At 41.9% G+C, this 26,110-nt stretch overlaps 3 protein-coding genes across 5 annotated transcripts in view; 1 reads left to right on the plus strand and 2 right to left on the minus strand.

Annotated features, from left to right (window-relative positions):
• Positions 1–12,159, minus strand: part of cnksr2a (connector enhancer of kinase suppressor of Ras 2a) — a 35,261-nt gene extending 23,102 nt beyond the window's left edge. For both annotated transcript variants that reach the window (XM_062379915.1, XM_062379914.1), the window contains exons 1-3: positions 12,015–12,159; positions 2,132–2,295; positions 1,052–1,254 (exon numbers count right to left, since the gene is read on the minus strand). In XM_062379915.1, coding sequence (XP_062235899.1) covers positions 1,052–1,254; positions 2,132–2,295; positions 12,015–12,078 — 431 coding nt within the window. In that variant the 5' untranslated portion in view covers positions 12,079–12,159. The remainder of the gene's footprint in view (positions 1–1,051; positions 1,255–2,131; positions 2,296–12,014) is intronic.
• Positions 12,160–14,594: 2,435 nt separating this feature from the next.
• Positions 14,595–21,077, plus strand: tlr22 (toll-like receptor 22). Of its 2 annotated transcripts, none has more exons than XM_062379756.1 (4): positions 14,595–14,698; positions 18,979–19,181; positions 19,446–19,563; positions 19,936–21,077. In XM_062379756.1, the coding sequence occupies exons 1-4, from the start codon at positions 14,664–14,666 to the stop codon at positions 20,177–20,179; spliced, it is 600 nt and encodes a 199-aa protein (XP_062235740.1). In that variant the 5' UTR covers positions 14,595–14,663; the 3' UTR covers positions 20,180–21,077. The 2 variants fall into 2 exon arrangements, with proteins under 2 accessions (XP_062235740.1, XP_062235739.1); XM_062379755.1 differs by lacking the exon at positions 14,595–14,698 and adding an exon at positions 16,308–16,464 and having other exon boundaries at positions 16,584–19,181.
• Positions 21,078–21,107: 30 nt separating this feature from the next.
• On the minus strand, positions 21,108–22,548 carry ccl20b (chemokine (C-C motif) ligand 20b). Its single transcript, XM_062379757.1, has 4 exons — positions 22,438–22,548; positions 22,220–22,322; positions 21,685–21,759; positions 21,108–21,455 (listed from the first exon to the last, which is right to left on the minus strand). Exons 1-4 carry the CDS (start codon positions 22,502–22,504, stop codon positions 21,398–21,400), a joined length of 303 nt encoding a protein of 100 aa, XP_062235741.1. The 5' UTR covers positions 22,505–22,548; the 3' UTR covers positions 21,108–21,397.
• Positions 22,549–26,110: the final 3,562 nt, after the last annotated feature.

Consider the following 26,110-nt stretch of genomic DNA (forward strand, 5'->3'; position numbering starts at 1 on the left):
ATCCTGGTATAGTGTCTCTCAGATTGTAGTTTACTTATCTATCTACCCATCAATCCATCCATCAAACATGGCTGTATCTACAGTATAAGGTTAGTTTAAAATGTTTATGTTTATTTATAAAAAAGTTTTGAGCAGAGTAACTTCTCTGGACTCCTCATGCTGGATTCAGATGTATTTCTCTCTGGACGTTGGAGGCTGTGAGTGGATCACGTTTCCCTGAGGGAGTTTTCTTTCTTCTTGTTTGTTTGCTTAAGGAGAAGTTTGGGGTTTGTAAACAAACAACACTGCTGTTTTGTATTCATGGAGCCTCACTCACTGTCTGAAGGTCTGTTGTTCTTTATTCAACTGATAAACAATCATTGGATGCCCCTCAGAGACAAAGCAAATAAAGAACAAATAGTTGACTGGTTGATTAATTGATTGACTGGTTGGTTGATTGACTGTTTGGTTGACTGATGATTGACTGGTTGGTTGACTGATGATTGACTGGTTGGTTGACTGATGATTGACTGGTTGGTTGATTTATTGATTGATTTATTGGTTGTTTGACTGGTTGATTGATTGACTGGTTGGTTGATTGACTGGTTGATTAATTCATTGGTTGTTTGACCGGTTGGTTGATTGATTGGTTGATTGATTGACTGGTTGATTGACTGGTTGTTTAACTGGTTGTTTGACTGGTTGATTGATTGACTGGTTGGTTGATTGACTGGTTGATTGACTGGTTGTTTAACTGGTTGTTTGACTGGTTGATTGATTGACTGGTTGGTTGATTGACTGGTTGATTGACTGGTTGTTTAACTGGTTGTTTGACTGGTTGATTGATTGACTGGTTGGTTGATTGACTGGTTGATTGACTGGTTGATTGATTGACTAGTTGGTTAACTGGTTGATTGACCGGTTGTTTGACTGGTTAATTGATTGACTGGTTGGTTTACTGATTTGCTGTTTGACTGTTTCATACTTAAAATCCAGTCTGAATTAGAACTCAACACATCATAACAACGCATATGCAATGAAACCACAGAGAAGCAGAGTTTTTGTTTTTTACCTGTCCAGCCAGGCGAGCAGGCTCTTGGCGGCGGTGATGAGGTCGACCACAGAGGTCAGCAGATCGTTGGGCAGCCGCCGCGAGGACCTGCTTTCTGATTGGCTGCTTCTGCGGCGACCGGAGATGAAGTTCTGCAGGTTCTTGGCCGAGGCGCCGAGTTTGTGAGCCAGAGTCCTGACGCTCTCCGTCTCCAGACCTGAGTTCTGAACCCGCACAGACACAGATAGAACCAGATCAACTAGAACCCCAGACAGGGAACCACCAGGAAATGTAGATTTTTATTTGTCAACATGTTTACCAGGTTTCTTAAGAAGTCGGCTGCTTATTAGAACTTGATATTTTATATTTAGAAGAGAGAGAGAGAGTCATCGTGCTGACTGCAACGAGGCAGTGGCAGAGGAGGAGTGTTACTTTGAATTTCAGAGGGAAATGTATTTTTTACCCTCCTACATTTATTAGACAGCTATGCAGCTTCGTATTTTCTATTATTTATTTAATTGAATTACTTGTGTTTTCACCGAAAAGCGACAGATAGCGTTTATAAATATGATGCATTGTTTAAGATGTGGTGTCTAGAAAACAACAGCCACAGAATAAAAATGGTGCTCATGTTTGTTATCAGCAAAAATAATATCATACAAATGAAATTGGTACTCTGCTATTATAACACACAGTATGTACACAATGCTATTAAAGATGAACCCTTCAAGGAGGCATCGTGATCTCTTTCTGGATTTAATATAAATTGACTTGTGTACTTGTTTAACCATTTGTATTTTATTTTAAGTATTGGGAAGTGCTTGAGGAAACCTTTGAATATTGAATAAGACATGATATTCGTCTCTTCTACAGATCCAGGTCTTCCCTCTCATTTAGGATTCTTTTATTTTGACTCATTAAGTTTTAGAAGTAGCTTTTCTGTTGCACTGTAACTCTTTGTGGAAGTGACAATTGGGAGATTAACAGATAAAACGCAGGATGCTGCAGATTTGCAGCATCGAGCAGAACGTCGCACAAGGTTTCGGCCGTAAAACAGTCCAGTGCCGCTCTGCAGACAAACTACACAACAAGCAAACTCACCAGAGCGCAGAGCAAGTCCACGGCCTCCAGGATGAGCTCCTGGTGTCCGATCCGAGAAACTCCCAGTTCCTCCAGCTCGGCGTGGCTGATCCTCAGCAGCCGCTCTCCACACACCCCTCCACGCTCAAACACACACACATACTGCTGCAGACAGTCGTCCAGACCTGGAGCAAACACACATTGTCAAAGTTAGGGCTGCTGCACACAAGAGGATTCTCAACTCCTGACCGATTTTAAAAACGTGGGAGACATAACAACAGATTTAAAACGATGAAAAATAAAAAATAAAGAGTTTACAAGGGCGTTAGTCGAGCTACATATTATTTCATCCACCCGTTTATTATCTACTACATTTCAAATCACACTTCTTCTGAAAGCCTCATATAGTGCAATCACAGTGAGGGTTGAAGGTGCTTTTAAATCACATATAATCAAATCTATTTTTATGGCAATTATGAGAGAACACACAAGAAAGCTGGGAATGATTGGCATCCAGGACTGGAAGTGACACTCATCCCCACAAAACCACATCACTCTTTGTGACCCGTCCACATTTCAGACACTCTTCAACTGTGTCGTTCCCCCGATCGATAATCAGACGTATCCCCTCTTGAAATTATAGGTTTCCGGCTTCACTCCACAGGCGCTAATCAGCTTCCTCTTCAATACTCGGCACCAGCAGTTATCCTCTTCCTCAGTCTGTCTGTGTGGGGGAACGGCAGATTCCTTTTAGACTGCACGAGAGAATGTACGACATCTTTCTGCTGCGTGTTCCACCGCTTCTCAGATAATACAACAGCTGCCGTGTCACCTTTTATGAGCCATTTACAGATTTCAACTCAACATGGCAGCAAAACCAGAGGCGAATAAGGTTGAATTACGATATCCAGTTTGCTTTAAGAGACAACGATGGGTATATTAAGGTTTTTTGTTTCCTTCTTACTCGGCCCCTGTCCACTTAAGGACTGATGTAGAGATGTGTGTTTGGCCACAACAGTTCACTAATTCAAAATTAAGAGTATAAAGGTGAATTTCATCAGAGTTTGTGCACTGTGAAATCAATTAGTCATCTATCGAAACTCGTCACATCTGGATTGTCAGAGTTGTTAAGCAGATTCTAAAGATTTTAAAATCTGTTTTCTAGTAAAAGGGAATAAGGATTTGTTGTTGGTTCAAATGAAGTATGATGTGTGGGGAGGGGGGGGGGGGTCAGTGTTCTGTCAGAACCAAGTGGCCTCAGTCATTGTTGCATTAACTCTGTCCAGTTTACGGCTTTTAAACAACAGTTTCAGGATTCATGCTGTTGTTAGCTATGTGTGGTTCTTGGTGCAAAATCACTTTAATGAATCCTTTGCCCTTAATTCATTTTTACAGCATTGAACTTCTACATTATCAGCAATTAATCCTGGAAGAGAAACACTTGTGCACGCTGACCCGTGACGGCTGCTTTCCACCTGTGACCAAAACGCCAGCAAACAAGAAAATATACGACATTTTACTATAGCTCTATAAACAAAGTGGCCTCAGATCAGCAGTATTTACTGCCGCTGCAGCCAGAGGACCAAAACAAAGTCTTGTTCCTGAACCAGGAGTCAGGAGACAGGAGCAAAAGGGGTACTGGACGTCTCTGATTGTGTTGTGATTGTGTGTGGGACAATCTCTCTACAATTGTGAGAGTGTGTCTGTGCATCGTTGGTGGTTGTGTGCGTGTGTGTGTGTTTGTGTTCGTCTGGCTGGAGCAGGGTTTGCTGAGTCAAAGGAAAGCAGATCAAGACACAGCGGCTCAGCTGCAGCCCCTGGCTCCCAAAACAATGAATGTATCCAGCTTCTAACCTCTTAACAAACAGCACAACTGACAAACACACACTCTAAACACACACACACACACACACCTCTGAGGAAGGAGCATTGATTTCCCCTGCTCCAAGTCCCCACTTTATAATACACTCATCTATCATAACCACACTATCAAAGATGGGGAAAGAAGCAGGATGGGAAGCGAGTGGAGGAAGCAAACGAGGTAAAAAAAACAACTAAAAAGCCAAAGTGGGAAAAGAAAAAACTCATAAGCCAGCTGCTAAATCGCATGCAAACAATTTCATGCACACGCAAACGCACACAGACACACACAGACACAAGCACGCACAGCATCTCTCATCTGCGACAAGCAAACAACATTTGTCAGCTTCATGCAGCCTCTAAATTCTTCCTCCCCCAATCTGAAGCAGAAGAGTTTGCAAAAGAAAAATATAAATCCCTGAAATCCCTTCACTTTATTTGAGCTTTAAAAAGATAAAATCAACAAAGCTTTTCATGATCTTAAAATGAATAACACGGCAATCAGTTTCCAAGATTAGGAAACGTCTGTTCGACATTATCTGACTCTGCGAGGAGACGCGACAAATTGATTCCATTATCGAAACTCTTCAAGTTGATGTGAAATCTCCAATCGCAGCTTCGTGTCTTGCATAACGATAAGACTATATGAGAATAAAATAAATAAATCCGCCTCTCAAGGGTGATTTGTTTCTTTGCCTTAATGTTAAAGGTCATCTCAGGTTCAGTCAAGGTTTGGAGATGTGTGCCAGGGGAGAGGGAACCAGAGCGGGACCTGTAAAAGTTGATGGATGGTCTTCGTCTAAAATCGGATTTGGGTGAGAAATGTGCACAATATCCATGTGGCAATAACCTCCAGAAAAACTGTGCTGATTAAATCATGAATTTCCAAATGCTGTGTGTTTCTTATTGTTTATAACAAACTGAGGCAGGAGTGAGTGCACCCATCTTAAAGGCTTAAAGCTGCCTCATTAATATATGGAGAAGAAAACAACTATTTGTGGTTTTTTCCAGTCGTATCATGTGAACCTGGTTATGTGTTGAGAAATGTAAAATATTAATCTGTGAGCCTTTGAGGTGTTGCTCGGCTCTTTCATTTTCCTCCGATGCAAAATCTGTAATCCTCTCATCCAACACTTATCAAGGAAGCAGATAAGCATATTCCCCCAAAAGTCAAATTAGGCTTTTAAACTACCCGACAGAATCAAAGCAGCAAATATGTGAAAATGTTGCTTAAATGTTCATGAATATTTATGATGAGTGCAAAAACATATCACTCTAAAAGAAGGATATTCTGCATAATGTATAATTTGCCTCATATATACAAAATTCAGATTATGAAAGCAGAACTTGTGCTTGTAATTGTGTGGAGGAAATGATGTGAACATGCAGTTGAGCCTAGGTCCCTAGCTTTCAGGGAATACAAATGGGCCTGTACTGTAGTGCCCATGGGCAAAGAACTAACCAACAGCTTTTGGGATCAAGTGAAACAACGAATACAAGACAGATCTGAGCTGTGTCCAAAGTCAAGGGACACGTCTACGACAGCGAGGACAAAGCTGAACGAGTAAACTGCAAAAGACGTTTTTTACGCCATTTTTACTCAAGTACAGCATCGGAGCGCTTCTTCCTCCAACAGCCACACTTGTGCTTTAATGGGTGTTAATAGCAACGGATTTTCTAATAGACGCGAAGCTGATTAAAACAATGTCGGCTCTCACAGTCAAAGTGTCACCACCGCTGAGAGAGACAGACAGAGGCAGAAGAGAGGGGAAGATGCACATCGTGGCAAAAGTTCACTGATTATCAGTCGCTTATCGCTGGCGGGGAGAGAGAGCGTGAACGCCCTGAATGCTGAGGAGTCCGATTGTAAGCGACGTGCACACACACCCACGCAGTCGGAGACAGACACTGAAATGGTGCCGTGGAGTTGATTCACACAGAGGATGGCTGCTGCTGTAGAGGAAATGTCTTCTACTGCAGTGGTCTCGTTTTATTATTTGTTAAATTCTCCCTCACAGCCCTGACGACACCATTTATCATCCTCTTCCCCATTAGCCAGGTCAGATTAGCTAAATTAGCTCATTTAAAAATTGCCATTACTTTTGTCAGTTTCAACAGTTTCCTTGGAGTAATAGATCTTTTACCTTCAGCTCGTAGTTTTAACCTTTTACAGATTAGTTTTACCTCAAAGTTTCTGATGTTTAACGATGCATTTTTTTTGCAATTTCATCCATTTTACTAAAACTTTCAGCTATCTGACTACTATAACTTGAAGTTTAATTTGTTTATTGATGACTTCTGGGTTCACTTATCCCTTAGTGACTTTAAGATCCCCATTTAATTAGATTTAAATATCAATTCAAACCATTTATTCATTACTTTTAAAGCTCCAGTGTGTAAGATTTAGGTGAAAGGGATCTATTGCTAAAACTCCTACCAATGTTCTTACTAGTGGGTTTCATCTAAATTGTTGTTTTACCCTAGAATTAGCCTTTTATATTTTAATACTTTATATTTCAATCAGGAGGATTGAAATATAAATATTTCTCTACGGAGGAGGCCGCCACCACTTTTTCTTTTTTCACATCTCTCACACACATTCCCAACACTTGCTGAGGTGTTAGTTACTCAATATGTATTATTTTGGCTGTTGTTGTGTTGATTATTAGACATTTTTTTATTGTTGTACGTTTAGTGAATGCAGGCAGGGGACAACTAGCCCCCGGCTGAAAATCCATTATGCAGTAAAAATGCTGTTTTCCTATAAACTGACAATCTCCAGTGCAGTGCTCCTGTCTGTGTTGGTTCAGTGTCTAATCTCTAATATCTCCGCATGTGCAAGTATGTTTACGTGCACATCCATGTGTGTGACTCTCAGAGAGTTCATGTGTGTGTTTGACTGATGCAGGAGAAGTGTGATTCATAGCTGACTCACACATTTAACTCCCACAGAGGCACACTTTTCACAACAGCAGACGAGCCAAACTCCCACAAACACCCTCTTTCTCTCTGTCACACACACACACACACACACACACACACACAAACACACACACACACACACACACACACACACACACACACATAATAAAACTTGATTTTGCGGTGACTTCTGGGATGTTGGAGAGTTCTATAAAAGACCTGGCCCTCTCTGTTGGGTTATGTGTCATCTGCTCCAAACACTGAAGCTTCGAACAATAAAAGTTAGACGAGCGCTCACTGTGTCCCTGAGATCTGCATCTGCAGGATGTCGGAAGCCCGAAGCTATTTGAGGTGAGTTTGTGACAAGGAGGTTGCCAGTTTGAATCCCAATGTCAGACTGGGGAAACAGACTGGGGGAAACTCATCCACGGGTAATTTATGACTATCACATCAGTCTTGTGCCAACGTAATTAGACAAGCTAGAAAACAAAAGAGCAAATGCCTCATGCATGAAAAGTGTTTCAAAAGTCAGCACAAAACCAGACAAAGGATTTTAAATATGCAATTCACTGCCAAGCACATGTACTTTAAAGACCAAAGGCCAAAGCAAGTCGGGAGCCAGATGATGATCCATGTAGAAGACACAGATATATATACATGACATTATTCTTCCACTACAAAATGTTAGAGTTGTCAGCAGAGTGCAAGTTCAAACCGGCTGAAATGCCAAACAGGTAACCTTCATGCATCTGTCTCCATTAGGAAAACTTTATAAACTCCTGTACTTGGTTCTTGTTGAGTGCGCTGGCAGCACAAGGTTCAACAATAATTGAACAAAACAGAAACTGTTTGAAATCACTGAGCCGCCGGTGGCAGCATGTAAATGGACAGAGCCGCGTCATGCCGCCGCGACTTTTACATGCTCGCCCGGACTCTTTGGCCTCCGAGTGACTGAAGCACTTCAGACCTAATTTCCCAAAGCACCACATGTTCACGCCTCGCACACAAATGAACCAACAAACACCGGGCCCCGGCTCTTCAGGCGGAAGCTGACAAATGTTTAGCATTCTCAAGAGTCTGTTGTCGCGTCCAGCAATTAAATCAGTACCGAAAAAATTAGGTAAAGTGTTCCCTGGCTTCTTGTGTGATCTGAACGTGAGGGAACAAGAGTTCCCACCATTCCTTCCAATGTACAGTAGGATCTCACATTACTATTGAAGTGTTCCACTCCCATCAGTCGTGCCAACGCAACACTGTCGCCAAGTCGACAATGCCCAGACCTTTTGGCCCCAAACGTCTGTGGTATATGCGATCTGTATGTTATGGTACACACACACACACACACACACACACACACAACCTCACACATACACACACACAAACACACACACAGTATCCGAATACTGTATATCCCGTTTCACCCCTGTCGCCACAGCCACACCCCAGAGACCCAGAGTTAACCGAATACCACACTAAGGCATGCCACGTGTATTGTGTGTGTGTGTGTGTGTGTGTGTGTGTGTGTGTGTGTGTGTGTGTGCGTTGTCCGAGGACCCGGGTGGAGCCTTCTGTTCCGGGCGGGGGGGGGGGGGGGTAGTCTGTCAGCTGTTCTGCACAGACGGTCTGAGACGAGCAACTCACCATCCACCCACAAACACACATATATAAACACACACACACACCCACACAGAGGGGCACTTATAAACACATGCCATATGCACATGATCGAGCGATAACCCATCCGATGATGAGGATCTGAGAAAAGTACATCATGTAAATTTCTACATTTTTATTTAATTGAGGCATGTGAGTCAGAATAAATTCCCTGATGTGCTTTTATATGCATGAAACATACATGATGGAGAACACGCAACATGTTTCCTAATATTAGTTGCGTTAGTCATCTTTCTTTGGACGTGGTTGTGTTTGGTGGATCATAGAGCGATGATGCATCTCGATGCTACGCCCCAACTTGTAAGTTCAAAAAGTCAAATTTGCAAAAGAATGAATAAATAACACTTTTGATGTGTTTCCAACTTTATACTCACTGGCCTGATGGGGGCGCTGTCATTACAGATTAATGAAAAAGGCCTTTACTGCAAGAAACAACTGGTCAGAAATGAATTTGAAATTGTGAAACCAGTTAAATATCTTCTCCTGGTACAGAAGGAGGGACATCGTGACCTATTGACCTTATGTCCAAACCGCGTCCAGCAGGAATAACAAAACAAATGTTCGTCCAATAGACGGAAGGTGTTTTGTCATAAAAGAGAAGATCTACAGCTCGTCGTGAAACCAACGCCAGACGACTGACAGCAAAGAAGGGACAAGGTTGGTCCATCATTTCAAGCTGACAGCTGAGCATGAGGAGAGGCGATAAATTACAGGCCCTGACATCATGAGGAGAGAGAGATGTGATGTGAGAGCGACCGAACAAAACATATAATAATCTGCATCAATATTAGAACCGTTCTCCCTAACGAAGGAAAACAACCGTCCAGTTCAAGATGGCCTGTTCAGTATGTGTTTCCAAAAGGTAGCACAGATCTTTGTCATGGTACAATGTTAAGTAAAATGTGTTTTAATGGTGATACTGGTCCAGTGTCATGGTATAAACCTACAGGCTGTTTCACTGTCATGAAATATCAAGATATTTACAGAGACAATCAACAGAATTAATCCATTGTGAAGTATGTGCTGTGACATGTCAAAATATGTGCAGTGAAAACACACTGGAGGTTATTAGAGCTGCTGTGAATCCAAACAACTGCTCACATTTTACAACCTGCTTTTTACGCTTGGAGGTGAATGAGGGTTTGACAGAGAGAATCTCGACGTTGGGGCGGGAGATCACTTTAAAGAGCCGACCACAAATATTGTTTTAGCACCGAGTGACACCGACTCGATAAAGTTCCTTCCGGCGCTGAGGTGACTTCAGGAAATGTCAACAGCTGGGAGCATGGAGGAGATTTTAGGATTGTCATGACACTGTCCACTGCTTTCAACTAGAAAGACTTACAGCCTCTGAAGAAGCCTTAACTGCTTTTATGAACTGAATGGACCCTTTTGAAATGACCTTCACGTCGAAGCCATTTCCTCCAAATTGGACGTGTATTAATTGCTTAATGGAACTCGCAGTATTGGCAGCACGGCTAAAACTCTTAACTGTTAATTTAAAGTAGATTCATTTTGTTAATAAATCTCATAAATGGGCCGGTCTCCACCGAGACAGGTCTCCTTTTGGCAGGTGTCCTCGGGGGAAGCCTGGCGGATACCGACGCTGGGATGAGCCAACGTACAGGTCTTTAAAATTATGTTGGCAACAAGTCAAACTGAAAACGTTTTATGAGGGGAAGGTGATTGATTGGTGTGTCGTATCGTCTACGTTGAACCATTAACCACAGCAAAGATATAAAAAATGCATTGTCAAGCAGCATAATGCATTTGGGTAGCTCTTTCACTATTTGTAAAATATTAAAACACTAATTTAGGCTTTTTGTGTGTTTTTTATTGATTTCTTTTTCTTCCCTACTCACTAATCACTCTTTAGATGACAGGAATGAGCATCTTTTAGTATCTAAAAAGAAGCTTTAAGACTAAAAAGATGAGTAAATCTACCTCAATCCTAGTTTATCAGTCGTTTCACGCTCAAAGCCTCTTTTCTCAGTCAGAGGAGAAGCCCAGCTCCCTGGTGCCCCCCCCCCCTGATCCCAGGGTGTGAGAGTGAGAGGATCGCTGTATAAGGCCCGTTCAAGGTGGGAATTTTGCGAACAAAGAATTTGGGGCCATTGTTCTAGCTTTGAACCAGCAGCTGAGGTAGTCACGAAACCAAACAGACACCAATGCTACATGTCACGCCTCTGATTCCAGCACGCTATGTAAAATCACACACGGGGGCGGCATCATGCCAGCTCTGTTTAGTTCAGTGTAAACAAGCAAAGGCTGCATCACGGGGGGGGGCAACAATATAAGATGAGGTCTGAGTTAAAGAGGACGCTCAGGCAGCGTTAACATTTCTTGTTGGAAAGTCGAGGGACTACACAGACACACAATTATATTAAACACCAACAGTGACAAAATGCCACACACTGTAACAAAGACATAGGGTTAGGGTTGAAGGTGGGAGTAGCCAACGCTTTGTGCCAGTGCAATCATCATAACGACAACAATCACAGTTTCCTGCTTGGTACACACAACATAGCTTGCTTTCAGGCTAACATGGATGCTAGCTATCAATACAATGCTAAAGAGAAGTACACAGGATGTCAAATCCTCAAACTCACTAACACACACTAGGTCAGCCAGCTACCTCATCTTCAGTATCAATGTGAACTGATTGGCTGGCAATTGAACTTGTTGGTTTAAACACGATTTGATTGGAGGGTATGGCGGAACCAAAATGCCGTTTGGCAACATATGACATCACCCCATTCAAAATGAGTCAACAGCATTTTGGATGAAGCCTCCAGTGTATGTAAGAGTTATTCGTAAAGCGAGGCTAATTAGTTAATGATGTGACAATCTGAGTTGTGTGTCATAGGAACACTTCTTCTTCTTCTATGGTTGTAATACTGTCGGGTGGCCACCAACGGCATTGCCGCCACCTTCTGTGCTGGTCCCTGGAGGCACTGCAATACACAGTCGATAAAATCCCTTAAAAGTTAATTTATCGTTAATCCTCAAGCAAAATGTCGTACTTAACGACGCAACTGTCACTTCATAGATGTGCCTATTAGTTTTCCATTTAAAATCTGAGCTGCAACATATTTTCTATTTGTTTGCAAAATGTGCCCCCCCCCCACCCCTCTTGAATCTAAAGTTCTTACAGCCGCCCCTGCACTCAGCATTGAAGTTTGACTGATTCTCCTCCAGCTACTTTCACATTACATCACCACCATCATCACCCAGTGATCATCAGGTGCCTGGATGATGCATGGAGACACACACACACACACACACACAGCTCCCACGCAACATAACATCGCCTCTGTCTTCATTAATGTCACGATCATTCAGTGTGTGTATGCGCATCCATGAGTGTAATCAATTATTTTCATTAGTGATGTGTGTGTGTGTGTGTTTGTGTGTGTGTGTGTGTGTGTGTGTTTGTGTGTGTATGTACCTTTCATCCAGTCCACCACCTGGCTCGTGCTCCATTTGCTCACCGGCTCCATCACCAGCGCCATCGAGGAAACTTTGCGCGGAGTCTCCTTTGCGCGCAAGCGGCGTCGCCAAGCCGAGAACAGAGCTCCGTGAGGCGGGCACACACCTCCCCGCGACCCCTCCCTGTCTCCCTCCCCTCCCTCGATCTGCAGCCAGGTGACTCCTTCTGTCCCCCCCCACCCCCACCCCTCCCCTCACACTATCCCCGGTCCGGGCCCCCTGTCGCCCCTGGCACGGTCCGGTGTCGTGTCCCGTTAACGCAGCGCAGCAGCGGGACAGCCCGGGCGTGTGTGCAGCGGAATCCGGTACATTCCCCTGCGCGATCCCGTCTGACATGTGTCGACTCTCTCTCCGTCTCTCTCTCTCTCTCTCTTTAGTGCATCAGCCCGATCCTGGCTTCCCGGTGTGTGTGTGTGTGCGTGTGCGTGTGTGCGTGCATGTGCGACAGAGATGGAGAGGAGTGTGTGTAGGTGTGTGTGCGCAACCGCTCCGTCACCAGCAGCAGCAGTGGAGGACACTGTGGATAAGTCAGACCGGACTCCACATATACGACTGCACCTCTCTCTCCCTCCCTTCCCTTCCCTTCCCTCTCTCCCTCTCTCTCACTCTCTCTCTGCCTCCCTCCCTCCCTCTTTCTCTCTCTCTCTCTCTCTCTCCAGATATGATTATGCCGTGCACCCAGTGGGTGGCTCCACGCGCACTACACATCAGTGCATTCCCTCTGGGAGACGATAGAACCGTGGAGATATGAGGGAAGATATATTCTCAGAAGATGTTTAATAAGGATGTGTGTGAGTGACAGGGAGAGGAGTGTGGGGTGTGTTATACAAGGGGGGGGGGGGAGAGAGCGAGAGAGATGTTATTTTAGATTTTAATGACTTGCAAACATCAAACTTTTTAATTGAATTGAGCATCACCTCTGGGAACACGTCGACATGATGTATGGACTCACTTTCCGCTGTGTGAGGAAACTTAATTCCTCAGCCAACCTCTCCACCTCCCACACCTCCACTCCATCAGATCATTTATCTGCATTTACATCTCATTAGCTCCCAGTGATGGAGGGAGCCTAAAGTCCAGATCGGGAGGGTTTGGACGCTTCCGCATTGTTTTGTTCGTCCGGCTAATTCAATTTCAGATCAAACTAGGATGACGTTGAGACTACAGGCCCTGCAGTCCCCTTCAATTCAATTGAGCTGCACCAAATCGCACACTCACAAATATCAGACCGGATATTTTCATCAGGATCTATTGGAATATTCACAGTGAAATCCGTGAAATTGTTTAAAAACAACCCGTCTCATAATGTTAAAGACAGCGGTTCAAGTATTTTCAGGATTTACCCCAAAATTCAATAGGTTCTTTTTTGGTTTTAGTTCCATCCTTCCACCCTATTCCATGGAAATCCATCCAGTAGTTTTTGTGTAATCCTGTTCACAATGATACAAACAAATGAACGAGAATGTCCCTCAGTAGAGCTCATAACTCTGCCAAGGCCCAACAGGGATTCTAAGTTCGTCCCATTATTAAAAGACTACGTGTTGTGTACAAATATTTGTGCGTGTGTGTGTGTGTGTATGTGTGTGTTAAAGGAGGACCATCTCACCCCTTCATGCATTTCAGTCACATTTCAAACAAGCTGAAACAAAGTCACACAAGTTCACTGCAGACACAGTTTAGCTGCAACAAACGGAAGAAACAAGAATCACTGGAGATAAAAATCAGATCTGGTTTCTAGTGTTCTGATTCACTGCTGCGTCATCTCCTCTGTAGGTGGATGTATGCATACACACACACAAACACACACACACACACACGGACACACACTGTAGAGGCTGTTATCCATTGGACAGAGGGAGGCTGGTTAGCGTTTCCTTTCCCAACTGTGACCTCTGCTGGTGAAAAGGGAAAACGATGATGTTCAAGCTCCGCTGCAGCTGGAAACGTAATGTTTGGAGTGATGTATTCAGAGCACATCAGAAGATTGGCCTCTTATGCCAGCATTCGTATCAAGGATATTTTGGCCAGAGGTGTAAAAAGTACTGAAATATTTTACTCAAGTAAAAGTACCTTTACTTTGATGAGATTTTAGTTAAGTACAAGTAAAAGTACCCATCTAAAAATCTACTCAAGCAAAAGTAAAAAGTAGTTCATTTAAAATGTACTTAAAGTAAAAGTTACTTAGGTACTTCCATAAGCTTGATGGGGGCTGCTCCTATACAGTGCAAAAAAGGACAAGGGGACCCAAATCCAATCCAAAAGCAGTTATTTTAAATTAAAGGAGAATCTCTACAAATATAAGTGCAATGATATTAAACATATCCAACATTAAACATTTAACATGTCAACACAACATTTAAGAACTTTTGGGAGGACAAATCAAGCCATAAAATAAATTAATTTTCTTATTTTGTTTTATTATTGCTAATTTAGCTTTTTTATTTAGTCATACCCTGCAAGCAAAAGGCACAACAAATCAAAGTTTTGATACATTTATTTTGAAATGCTTTCTTTTATTTTGAAAAGGCACTTCCTGAAGAATACGGAAAATATCGCTACTGGCAGCCAGCCACGTTGTTGGAATGAACGCGGTCTTTTGAACTCGTTCATGCACAACACTGTCTACCACTGTCTACCACTGCAGTGAGTATTGCCTTGCACCTTGAACTATGTTATTTTTTTTTACTCAGTAACGGAAGTAATTTCCAATGTACCGAAGAACAATACTTCAGTCAAAATCAAAAGTAAAAGTAAAAGTAAAATTACCCCATTTCAAAAAATACTCAAAAAATTACAAAGTACACAAAAAACTACTCAATTACAGTAACGTGAGTAAATGTAATTAATTACTTTACACCTCTGCTATGAACTAGAGACGAGAGGTTTAAAACATGTCCACATGTTGTAGACGCAGTCAGCAACTAGATCACTAGTTACTGATTAGCTTAGCATAAAAGGACAAATTGAAGAAAGAAGGGAACCAAATGCAGAAGTCAATATTTCCTCACCTGTCAACGCCATCGCCCTGTTTGTCTAATCAGAGCTTGTGAAATAAAATAATGCAATAACTTCACGTTACAAACTTACTTTTAAACGTCACGAAAAGGCTCAGATTGGAGTTTACGTATGTTTGAAGCATTTGTTTACTTTATTTATTCTTTTAACGTGGCTCAAGTGTTTTGTTATTGTCACTGGCCTCAATCTTTAAGGTGACAGGACAGTTCATAGATGACAAAGGGACACAATGACTCAGTTTAGCAACCAAATGAGTAATCGTACATGAACAGGGAAGTGAAAAGGAGAAACGAGGGCCGGAATAAGGGGATAAGATTACTTCCCATAATAAATGTGCCATCTGTAAACCGATAGCTTTTCTGATTCCATAACAACAAAAGGACCAAACTTTAATTTACAAGTTGTTATTTAAATCTTTATGGTTTTACTTTTGTTGTGATTTAGAATCATCGCTGAGTCACTGTTGTGATGAACGTCAGCAAACGAGAAGGGACATTTTCATCCTGTGACATCATTTCATCATTTTGAAATTTACTATATCACTACAGTACGTATTATTCATAAGGGAAACTATGGCCTTTCAACACTGTTCCATGATCATCAGAGGACTCAGTTTACAAGGGAGTAGATGAAGACAAGGCCATAAACCACAAAGGCAGAACCGAAATCAGACGGCCTGGTCCAAAGGATGCAGCCCCTGAACTGGGAACCAGCTCAGCGCAGCCATTGAGTCTCTCTACACTTGATTCTTACCGCACAACAAAGGGGAAGAGCTGGTTTTCAAGAACAGACTCTCTTCTTGAACTTGTAAGAAAGACATGGAGGGAATTCAGAAACAACAGGGCGGTCATCACAGACTTCGTCAGCTGGAGTGAGCTGAACCAGCTTCAGCTGAACACCAGCATGACGAAGGAGATGATCGTGAACTTCCGGAAAAAAGCATCCAACTTAACACCAGTGAACATCCAGGGATTGGACATAGAGGTGGTGAAGAACTACAAATTCCTGGGTGTTCACCTCAACAACAAACTGGACTGGTCGGACAATACACATGCCCTCTATAAGAACCTTACGCTGAATGAAGTATCACCAAAAACTACAAATTTAACATGATTCATGTTTTTGCCTAGTGAATGTTAAACTTCAGCAGTCAGATGTCCAACCCTGCCAACAACTTTCACTTCCTAAAAAACCCCCATCGGATATAAAAAGAGATGAAGGGCGGAGGCAAGCGAGACAAACATTTCTCTCATTCACACTATTTACCAGAAGGAGATCTAATTTTTACCCTAATTTTTTATTTGACAATTACATTTTTTGGGTGAAGATAATTAAGCTACAAGACTGGATGGTGGATTTAAGTTGGCTGATTAATTTCTTCTTTATTTGACACAGTAAGTATCAAACCATTATTCCTCTTAGGTGTCTGTTCCCTCAAGATATATTGAATCAGTCTTGTTTATACTCCCTTTATTGTAATATTATGAGTTTGTGTGTTTTATTGAATTTTCAGTTCTTTATCACCAACTGGACTAAGAAGTGGAATTCCCTATTGGACAGATTTCGCTCTGTAAACAGGATTTAAAAATGGGTCCTGGAGTGAAAACGGATGAAACAGAATCCGGAGGAAGAAAAAATGTCCGACTCATCACTTTTTTCTTTTTGCTGAATATCAGCAGTTTGCTCGCTCCGATCTCAGGATTTGCAATGAAGTCCTGCAAAATCAGCTACAACATTGCCATATGTAACAAGATGCAACTCACAGCTGTTCCTCAAGATATTCCCTCAGCGGTTAAAGGTTTTGACTTGTCTGCAAACAGGATTTCAAGAGTACACATGTTGGATTTTGAAAATCTACCAGGTTTGACACAGCTGGACCTCAACCGCAACTCCATTTCTCTGATAGACGACGGTGCCTTCGCCAATCTGATTTCCCTGAACAAGTTAAATCTAAATAATAACAGACTTTCGGAACTTAGAGCGGATCTTTTTCTCGGTCTGAGCAACCTCACAGAGCTCAGAGTCTTTAGCAACAGCATCCAAACTGTGGCAGAGACAACCTTCCAGCCCCTGAAAAGCTTAAAGGTGTTGGACTTTTCCAAAAACAAACTGAAACACATCACGAAAGTCAAATCAATATTACAGCATCTGCCAAATCTGCGTGAACTGTATCTCAGAAGCAACGGTTTAACCACTTTTCACTCAGAGGAACTGACCAACAGCTCAGTGGTACTTAAATACCTCGACTTGTCCCTGAATCGAATCACAGATTTTCGGATCACTGCAAACGTTTTTCCAAATCTCACCTGGTTCACCATCGGCGGAGATCCCGGAGAGACTCCGATGATCTGGGACGTGCGTAACAAGACTTTCTTAAGCCGAGTGTCTACTCTTGATATTAGTGGACTTCGAATGAAGTTAACTGACATGAAAACATTGCTGTGGATGGTAAACTCCTCACTCACATCTCTGAGGTTGAATGATATGAAGACAAACCTCACAGAGCTAGTTCAAACTGCCTGCACCATCCCAACACTGTCAGTGCTGCAGCTCCGCCGCAACAAACTCTTTTATGTTAGTTCAGATTTGTTCAAGTTGTGCTTCAATGTAAAAGAGATCGATTTAACAAAGAATAAGATCAAATCCATCAGAGACGATGCGTTCAGATCTCTGCACAGTCTAAAGATCTTGAGTCTGAGTGGCAACAAACTTTTATCGGTTCCATGGGCGACAAGGAATCTATCAAGTCTGTCAGAGTTGGATCTCAGCTCCAACAATATAACCAAACTTGGATGTGATGACTTTGCCAATCGGACAAAGCTGAAACAACTAAACCTTTATCAGAATTCAATCGCAGCTCTCGCAGATTGCGTTTTCAAGGATTTAGTACGACTGCAAGTTCTAAAGCTGCAGAGCAACCGTTTGTCCAATTTAAATGGTGCTTTCAAAAGTCCCTTGCCATATCTTAAACAACTGCTCTTAAACACAAATAAACTCACTACCATTAAACATGGGGAATTCAGCGGCTTGGGGTCCCTCCAGAACTTGTCATTGCATGAAAATCAAATATCTAAACTTGAAAGTGGGAGTTTCGTTGGATTGACAAATCTCACAGATCTCCTGCTACAGATAAATCTGATCAGAGAAAACGACGTAAGCAAAGGTGTCTTCAATGATCTGATAAATTTGAGAAGTTTGGAGCTGAGGGACAATCACATTAAATATCGCACTAGTACATCTTTGCCTCGTGCGCCGTTTTCTCGGCTGTCCCGTCTGGAGATGTTGGCTATGCCTACCCAACACGGCAAGGGGGGATCTCTACTGCCTAGTAACTTACTGCAAGGTTTGACCAATCTGTTGGATTTCAACATCAGGGACATTCACCTTGTCTCCTTGCACAAAGACATGTTTAATGACACGCCACAGCTGACGAACCTCGACATCAGCTCAAATGAACTTAAGGATCTCTCCCCAGACTGGTTTTCCCAGATTCCAAACCTTAAAAGCCTTTACATTTCCAGAACAAGTCTTACATCTCTGGACTATCTAACAGATGCCCACCTTACCAAGCTGGAGTTCGTGCAGGCGAGAAAGAATGAATATTCAGTTATCAGTGAAGATATAATAAAATCCATGCCAAGTCTAGTTTTTGCAGATTTTCAAGGGAACGGTTTTACCTGTGACTGTGATAACGCCTGGTTCATCCAGTGGGTACAAAACAACAACCAAACTCAGGTTTATGACGCCTATAACTTTAAGTGCAACTATCCTGTGAACCTTAAAGGCATGAAACTCCTGGAACTCGACATTCATCTCTGCTCCGTGGACAAAGCATTCATCATGTTTATCTCCACCACGTGTGCAATCCTCGTGTTTATGCTGGCGTCCTTCATCTACCATTTCCTGAGGTGGCACCTGGCCTATGCATACTACTTCTTCTTGGCTATGCTCTTCGACACAAAGCATAAAAACAAGACACCTCCCAATCAGTACGACGCCTTTGTCTCCTACAACGCTAATGACGAGCCCTGGATCATGAGAGAGCTGCTGCCCAAACTGGAGGGAGAGCAGGGCTGGAAACTGTGTCTGCACCATCGAGATTTCATGCCAGGTGAGATTTAACACCCTCTTTGCTCCAGGCGCGCTTTAATATGTGCTTCACAATGTATTCAACTGATGTGATTGGATTTTAAAGATCTGTTTTGTGCAAATCCAGACGGTTCTGTCCATTTCCATATTAATGTTGAGCATAAACGAGCCTTAATGAAGCATCTGAAATACTGATCGCAAGAGAACGAGTTTATGGTGAATTAGAAGTTAGGGTGGCATAGAATCGTTCTCAGCAGCATTAACATTTAAGTTTTCCTATCCTCAGGTAAACCCATCGTGGATAACATCGTAGACGCCATCTATGGAAGCAGGAAGACCATCTGTGTGATCAGCCGCAGGTACCTGGAGAGTGAGTGGTGCTCCAGAGAGATGCAGGTCGCCAGGTAATGTGTCAGCTCCCAGACCGTGTGATGCATGAAGTGTAACGTTAGTCCTCCATACAGATAGTGAATTCAAATCTACACATGGTTATCAAAGCTTAACATAATGATAACAATGGAGGTATTGATAGATTATATATTTGTGGTTTTGAGTACCGAAAACACGGACTCTGACTGTTTTCAGATACCAGGCCACCAGCCGCTGGGCTCAATGCCCGAGTGGCAAGGCCTCCAGCCTTTCTTAGTTTCATTTACAGGAAATACATGATTTCATAGCATGTTTTTATCGACCTCAGAATCAGATATAACAAGACTTTCACACGCAGTTCCTGTTTTGCCTTCGTAAGTCCCACCAACCTTGTTCCTCCCGTCTAGTTTCCGCCTGTTCGACGAGCAGAAGGACGTTCTGATCCTCGTCTTCCTGGAGGAGATTCCCAACAGGGAGCTGTCTCCTTACTACCGCATGAAGAAACTGCTGAACAAGATGAGCTACCTGAGCTGGCCTCGAGCCGCCGGCCACCCCGAGCTGTTCTGGGAGAAGCTGCGACAGGCTCTGAGGACCAGAGAGGATCGAGTGGACGAGTGCTTCCCCCTCAATGTGGTGGATAATCAGCGATAGAGTGGAAACTCTCACTGGTTCAGGTTTCCAGCCACTATAATTGACTGGTATGAGACATTTTGGCCTCTAATTGGGCTCTTTTCTAACAACAAAAATGGAATTTATCAAGAGAGGCATATCCTTACTATTTATTGCAGAATAATGCATTGATCAGCAAGCTTGATGAATTAATGAATCAGCCATAAACATGGGAGCTGTTTAACCCGTAAAAAAAAGCATTTTTCTGTGCAAATCTTGTTTTCTACCCCTTGTCTGCATCTCATGCTCAGAAGTCTATAAACCGGACAGATTGTCTGTTACTGTATCTCCAGGGCAGCAGGGGAGAGGAAGTGTCGGGGATGTGGTGTGAAGTCTCTTTTCGTGTCAGTACAGTATGATGTTCACTTGACCTCAAAGAGGAAGTGAGCAAAATCACTTCTTCCTGCCAAGAATTTATTAATTGCAGAAAGTTTCCCCTCAGCTCGTGATGTACTCTGAGGCGATAAACTAATGTCTGCCTATTAACCAGCAGTAACTAAATACTTTAAGTCAAGTGTTGGAGCCAAGTACAATTTCCCCAAATGTAGATACTTTTGAGTAAGTCACTGTTTTCTTGGCACCGTCTGTTCATGTACATTTATCAGAAATACATGTATTCATTTACATATAAATAAAATTTCAATTAATAGGATAAAATATTTTTTATGTCATTTTATCACTTCGTTATGACTATGTAAAGTAAGTATTTTTGATTGTACACGATTTACTATGCTGTGTAATTTTGTGCCAAACTTTAAATTCATGTTAAAGGTTCTATATAGATAAAAAATGATTGTTGAATAGGTATAAATGGACTCGTGCGGACATTGTGAATGTAGAAAGATCCAAACAAACATAGACAAGTTTTGTCAAACATCTGTTTTAATGACTTAAAATTTTCAATATTCATATTGTTGTGTATCACATTCAAAACTTAAACCCACAATATGGGACTGTCAGAGTTGGAAAATTAAGCAAAAAGAAAAAAAAGAAATTGCCATACTTTTCATAAGCAATATTTCATTTCTAGTTTTGGTTTTTGGTGATAGGGCACTGTAGCTACAGCTACTACTCTTCCCTGTTTATAAAACAGAACATATATAAGAAAAAGTCAAACAAAAATCCTATCAGTTAGAATTATAATAAAAACAAATATAGGAGCCGCTAATATATATATATAAATAGACTGTTTTAAGGAGTTCATGCTGATCCAGGAGTTCTTTTTTTGATGATCTGAGCCTGCTTCTTCTTCTTTTCACTGTAACAACAAAACAAGAGTTTACTTCAGTGAGACATTCATAGGTTTTGTTTTTACTCTGCATGAAAACCATTTGATCAACAAATCACAACATGTTAGCTGCAGAGGGCGCTGTTGCTCTATAACAGTTAGATTTTATAGTCTGAATAGAAGCTTTAATTAATGTGTAGAAACTAAAAAGTGATTAAAATAAACCATTCATAAGAATCACAACTGTTCAAATACTCACTCGACACAGCTCATCCTGCTCTGGGTCCAGGTCTGTGAAGGGTCGGCACACACAAACCTGCCTCGGACATGGAAGCTGTGGGAAAGAAAGAAAACACAGGAATGTTGTCATTAACACCAAAGATAACGTTTCACTCCCTGTTTGTGTTTTAATTCCAGTTTATGTTTTAACCTCTGAGTGTCTCAGGTACTTATTAACTGCAGTCTGACCTCTACACACACTGTTGCACACAAGTCAAAGCTCACGTGTGTATTTTCAGGTCCAAATTCAAACAATATATAAACACACACTGTTTTTTCAGCAAATGAAACTTAAACATTTGGATGCATCCACATGTTACATGTTTGTGACCCTAACCCTAACCCTAACCATCCCAGCCTGTTTCCATCTAATGCACATTGACTTGTTGCACAAAATTGTCCATCAAACAAAATGTTATCATTTCTATGTTTAATTCTCCCTCAGATTCAACAACGTCATTTTTGTCCTAATTCTCAGTTCGTTGACGTGATGTCACGACGGACCGTTTACTTACATGATGGCGTTGATGTCACATGACTTGTTGATGGTCTGGATGCTGTAATCCACTATCCGTACGCATGGCAGCATACGCTTGGTGTAACTCAGACAGCAGCTCGCTGCAAATACAGACAAAAGTTCTGTGTCAGCAAACTTGTCAAACACAACATTTACAGAAAATATTCTGTGTATTTATAATATAACATTTGAATTGGTTGCTGGAGCTGGCCTCACCTGACTGAGTGCTGCAGATGAAGGTGCTGAGGAGGACGAGGGTGCAGAAGGCTTCCAGGAGACGCATGTTGCTTGCTGTGCCAGTTCTGTGTCAGAGTGAGGCTTGAGGCGCTTAGGTGAGAGTGTGACAGGTAACCAGTGAGCGAGGCCCTTAAGTAGAGGCCTGTGGGAATTCCCCCTGTTGGGCGGGATCTAAGTGGGATTGTCGAGGCGGTGGAACGGAGCCAAGAAAACAGGAAAAAAAAGATTAACTGCCACCTGACCCGCTTTGATCCCCATGTCGAAAAGTAACAGCGCATCACAGACCTGAATAACATTCCTGAGTCAGTGGTTTGTATTTGGAGGATCTGAGCCGTAGATTAATAGTTGAAACTTGACTGAAACTCAGGTTGAAGCGTCTTTAACTGATGTGTTTATGAAAATAATATATTGTAGGATTATGTGAAAATAATGTGAGAATCTCTGCCTCCAGGTGAACAACACAGCCAGTTACCCCTGGTTTAATCTCCTCTAGAAATCTTGACTGACTGGACACTTGATGTCTGTAAGGAAAGTTCTAACATACTTAAAAGAAGTAAATGATTGAACTTACAATAATTGTTTCATTTAAAGCAAAGCCAATTGAACATATATTTTAACTTCATAATCTACGTGTATCTGCTCAAGAGAAATAAACGTAACGCAGTATTTTAACTAACTACAAAAAATATGTCATCTAGAAAAGTTACAGCTTAAAAAGCAAAAGACCACCTCCTTTAGAATATTATAATCTGCCCGATTCAGATTTTTATTTGAAACGGCATCTCATTGAATATGCACTACAAATATAAGCCCACTAAACATGACATTTTTCATTTGAATTTCTTATGAACACTTAGTAGTATATTTTTTGTTTGTGAGCACGTAGGTGTTAAGGTTCGCGTCCAGCTGCAGGACTTCCTCTTCATCGTCCCTTGTGTCAACACCAAATTCCATTCACATTTAGGTATTTAACATTGAATCATTACTACAGGAACGCTACACAACTCTTTGTGAGTGTGTGGTTGTTATGTGTCGTGTCCTAATCTGACCTGGGGAAAAGAAACGGTTGCTTCACATGAGAATCGTGTGGGAGAAGATATCTCAGGGGTAAATAGGTGAGATAAACCTGAACAGAGACCGGACAGGTACTCAGAGGTCGAATCCGGTCCCTCGCTTCACAAAGCAGCTCTAGTCCCTGAGCAGCTGATCTATTTCTGATGTGGGAACTCCATTTGGGGAATTTAAGGGACTTCAAGTGGCATCGTTCATTGTTTGCATTTGTAAAAATAAAAGGATTTTGACAGTATGGCGACATGAGGCTCAGGATCCCATCAAACTCAAATAGTAATAGTAGTTATTAATAATTAATTTAATAGTAGTAATGAAACTAAACCTTGATGTGATGACGTCTTAATTGGCTCATGGTGACAGCGTTCGTGTCCTGGAGTATTTTGGCTCTTTTCTGGGTAGTGGGAGGAAGTGTATTATATATATTTGTTTACATATCCTTATATACAGGCTATGAGCTCATGGGCTGATTCTTTCAAACACATTATTTATGATTTCACTTCACCTATCAATCTTAATTTTTGCTAAGAGTGCAGTTTTTGACCCTTACAGTATGAGTCCAAATACTACTTTCAAGTTTTTCTACTCCTCACACCTTGATTGCTTCACATGTAACTGCTGACTGTGCTGGTGTGCGGATCAAATCAAAGACAATCCCTATCTGCCCACTGTTATGACTGGACATGAAAACTGTGCACCTATTCTGCTGATAATCCAGAGAGCGGATGAATCACACCTTGTGTGACACCACAGAGAAGAAAGAGTTCCTCTGAGTGTGGGCAGATGGAATCTCCTCACAGGCAAAGTGTGTGAAGTATTGTGAAATGAGCAGCAATATCCCATTAACTTACGCACCTTTTTATGAATCACTCTACCTCTGGGCTGGTTTGAGTTTAACATTAAAAATGTAATATCAAATAGAAACCCTCCGTTCTGACGAGTCATGTAATCTGATAATGATTACATGGGAGACGCAGGAGAAAGTCACTGTTACGCTCAAGTGAAAGAATGTGATCACGTCAGGATAAAACAACTAAAAAACATGTTTCACTTTGTCCATACAGGAGCAAATACAAATCCACATTACATAAGAAAATCCACATATGCAGACGTGTGAGGTTAACTAGAGGGTCATTCTGCTGACACTGCACATTGCAGCACTTTGATCTGTGTCCCATGTGTCACGGTTGCGTCACCGACAAGGAAACGGCCGAACATGCTTCTCCATTGTCAACAAAATCACATGTCTGGACAGTCCCACTTTAATGATCTGTTACTATTTTTAGCTCACTGGCTATTTTTAGCCCCTCAAGGTCTTGGGTATATAAACAGATAGCTGGCCTGAGAGCAGCCACTTGCCTGTCATCAGCTTCAACGTTCCAGATAAAAAACTGGACCTTGAATCTGACCTGGTTTACCTTTGTAAGCCTAATTTCTTAAATCAAACTATAAAGAAAATATGTTAGTTATATATTATATTAATATATAATATACATTCTTTATCGTAACATTCTTTATCGTAACTTTGTCTTTGTCTACTCGACTAATTTAGCGACTATCGTTTATGGATGAAGCAGCTAAAGATTCCCACGTTTCCCTCTGGAGAAGCTCGAGACCAAAAACAAAGCTGAGAACACATTATCCAATAATGTTAAATCATACATTAGTTATACTTCTGTTACAAAAGTTAATAAAGTGACACTGGTGTTTCTGAAGCTTGTTTTGCTGCCCCCAAGTGGCCAAAAACTAAACAAGTTCTAGCAATGCCGCTTTAAACTTTTTGTTTAAATCAAAATGTGGACGCCATGTTGAAAACCTAAGAGCTAAAGTTTCATTGGTTCCCCAGTTTGTCACAGATGAAGAACAACTCAGACAGGGCCGCCGTGATCTTGAGTTCTTTGGTTACCTAGCTGTAAATCACACCTGGTGACAAAGCATGAAAAAGTTACCTTTGGGCATAACCACGTTTCAAATAAGGTCATCTCGCTGTTTATTACGGGAAGTGTTTAAATACTTGTTTGTATCAATCGCCAAACCTGCAGAAAGCACCTATTATGGAAGGTAACTCAAAACTCCTTAATAACCATAACAGTACCACGATCCCTCCCTCTGAGCTCCAGTCTGTCTGGCAGTGGATCCCACGAGTGACCGAAACAATGCATAGACACTTCCCCCTCACGAACGGCCCCCCGCTCCTGTAGTGAGAACCTATGGTCACTGGTGAGATGAAGCTTCTGCTCACGCTGGGACTGGTTATGCTGGTCATGTGTACGAGCCTGCACACCGCGGCTCAGGCGGCCGGTAAGTCCTACACCTGTTGCATTTTGTTCACCTGCACAGTATCTGTGTTTTAGGGAGTCACACACATGAGATTTAATTAAATTAATCAAGTGGCTAGAAATATGATTTGAAATAAGAGATCATCTCTTTTGTGTTTTGTATAATTTGGTAGCTGTAGAATCAGGCCTCATTTGAAATCTCTACCACGCAGTCGACACGGATGTTGGCTGCATGACAGGTTTTGGTTCCCCTGAGGTTACGAGCCAGCAGCCTTCAAGACGCTATCTGAGGTATTTGAAGTGGA

The sequence above is a fragment of the Platichthys flesus genome, chromosome 21, assembly GCF_949316205.1.
Source record: "Platichthys flesus chromosome 21, fPlaFle2.1, whole genome shotgun sequence".
Lineage (NCBI taxonomy): Eukaryota > Metazoa > Chordata > Actinopteri > Pleuronectiformes > Pleuronectidae > Platichthys > Platichthys flesus.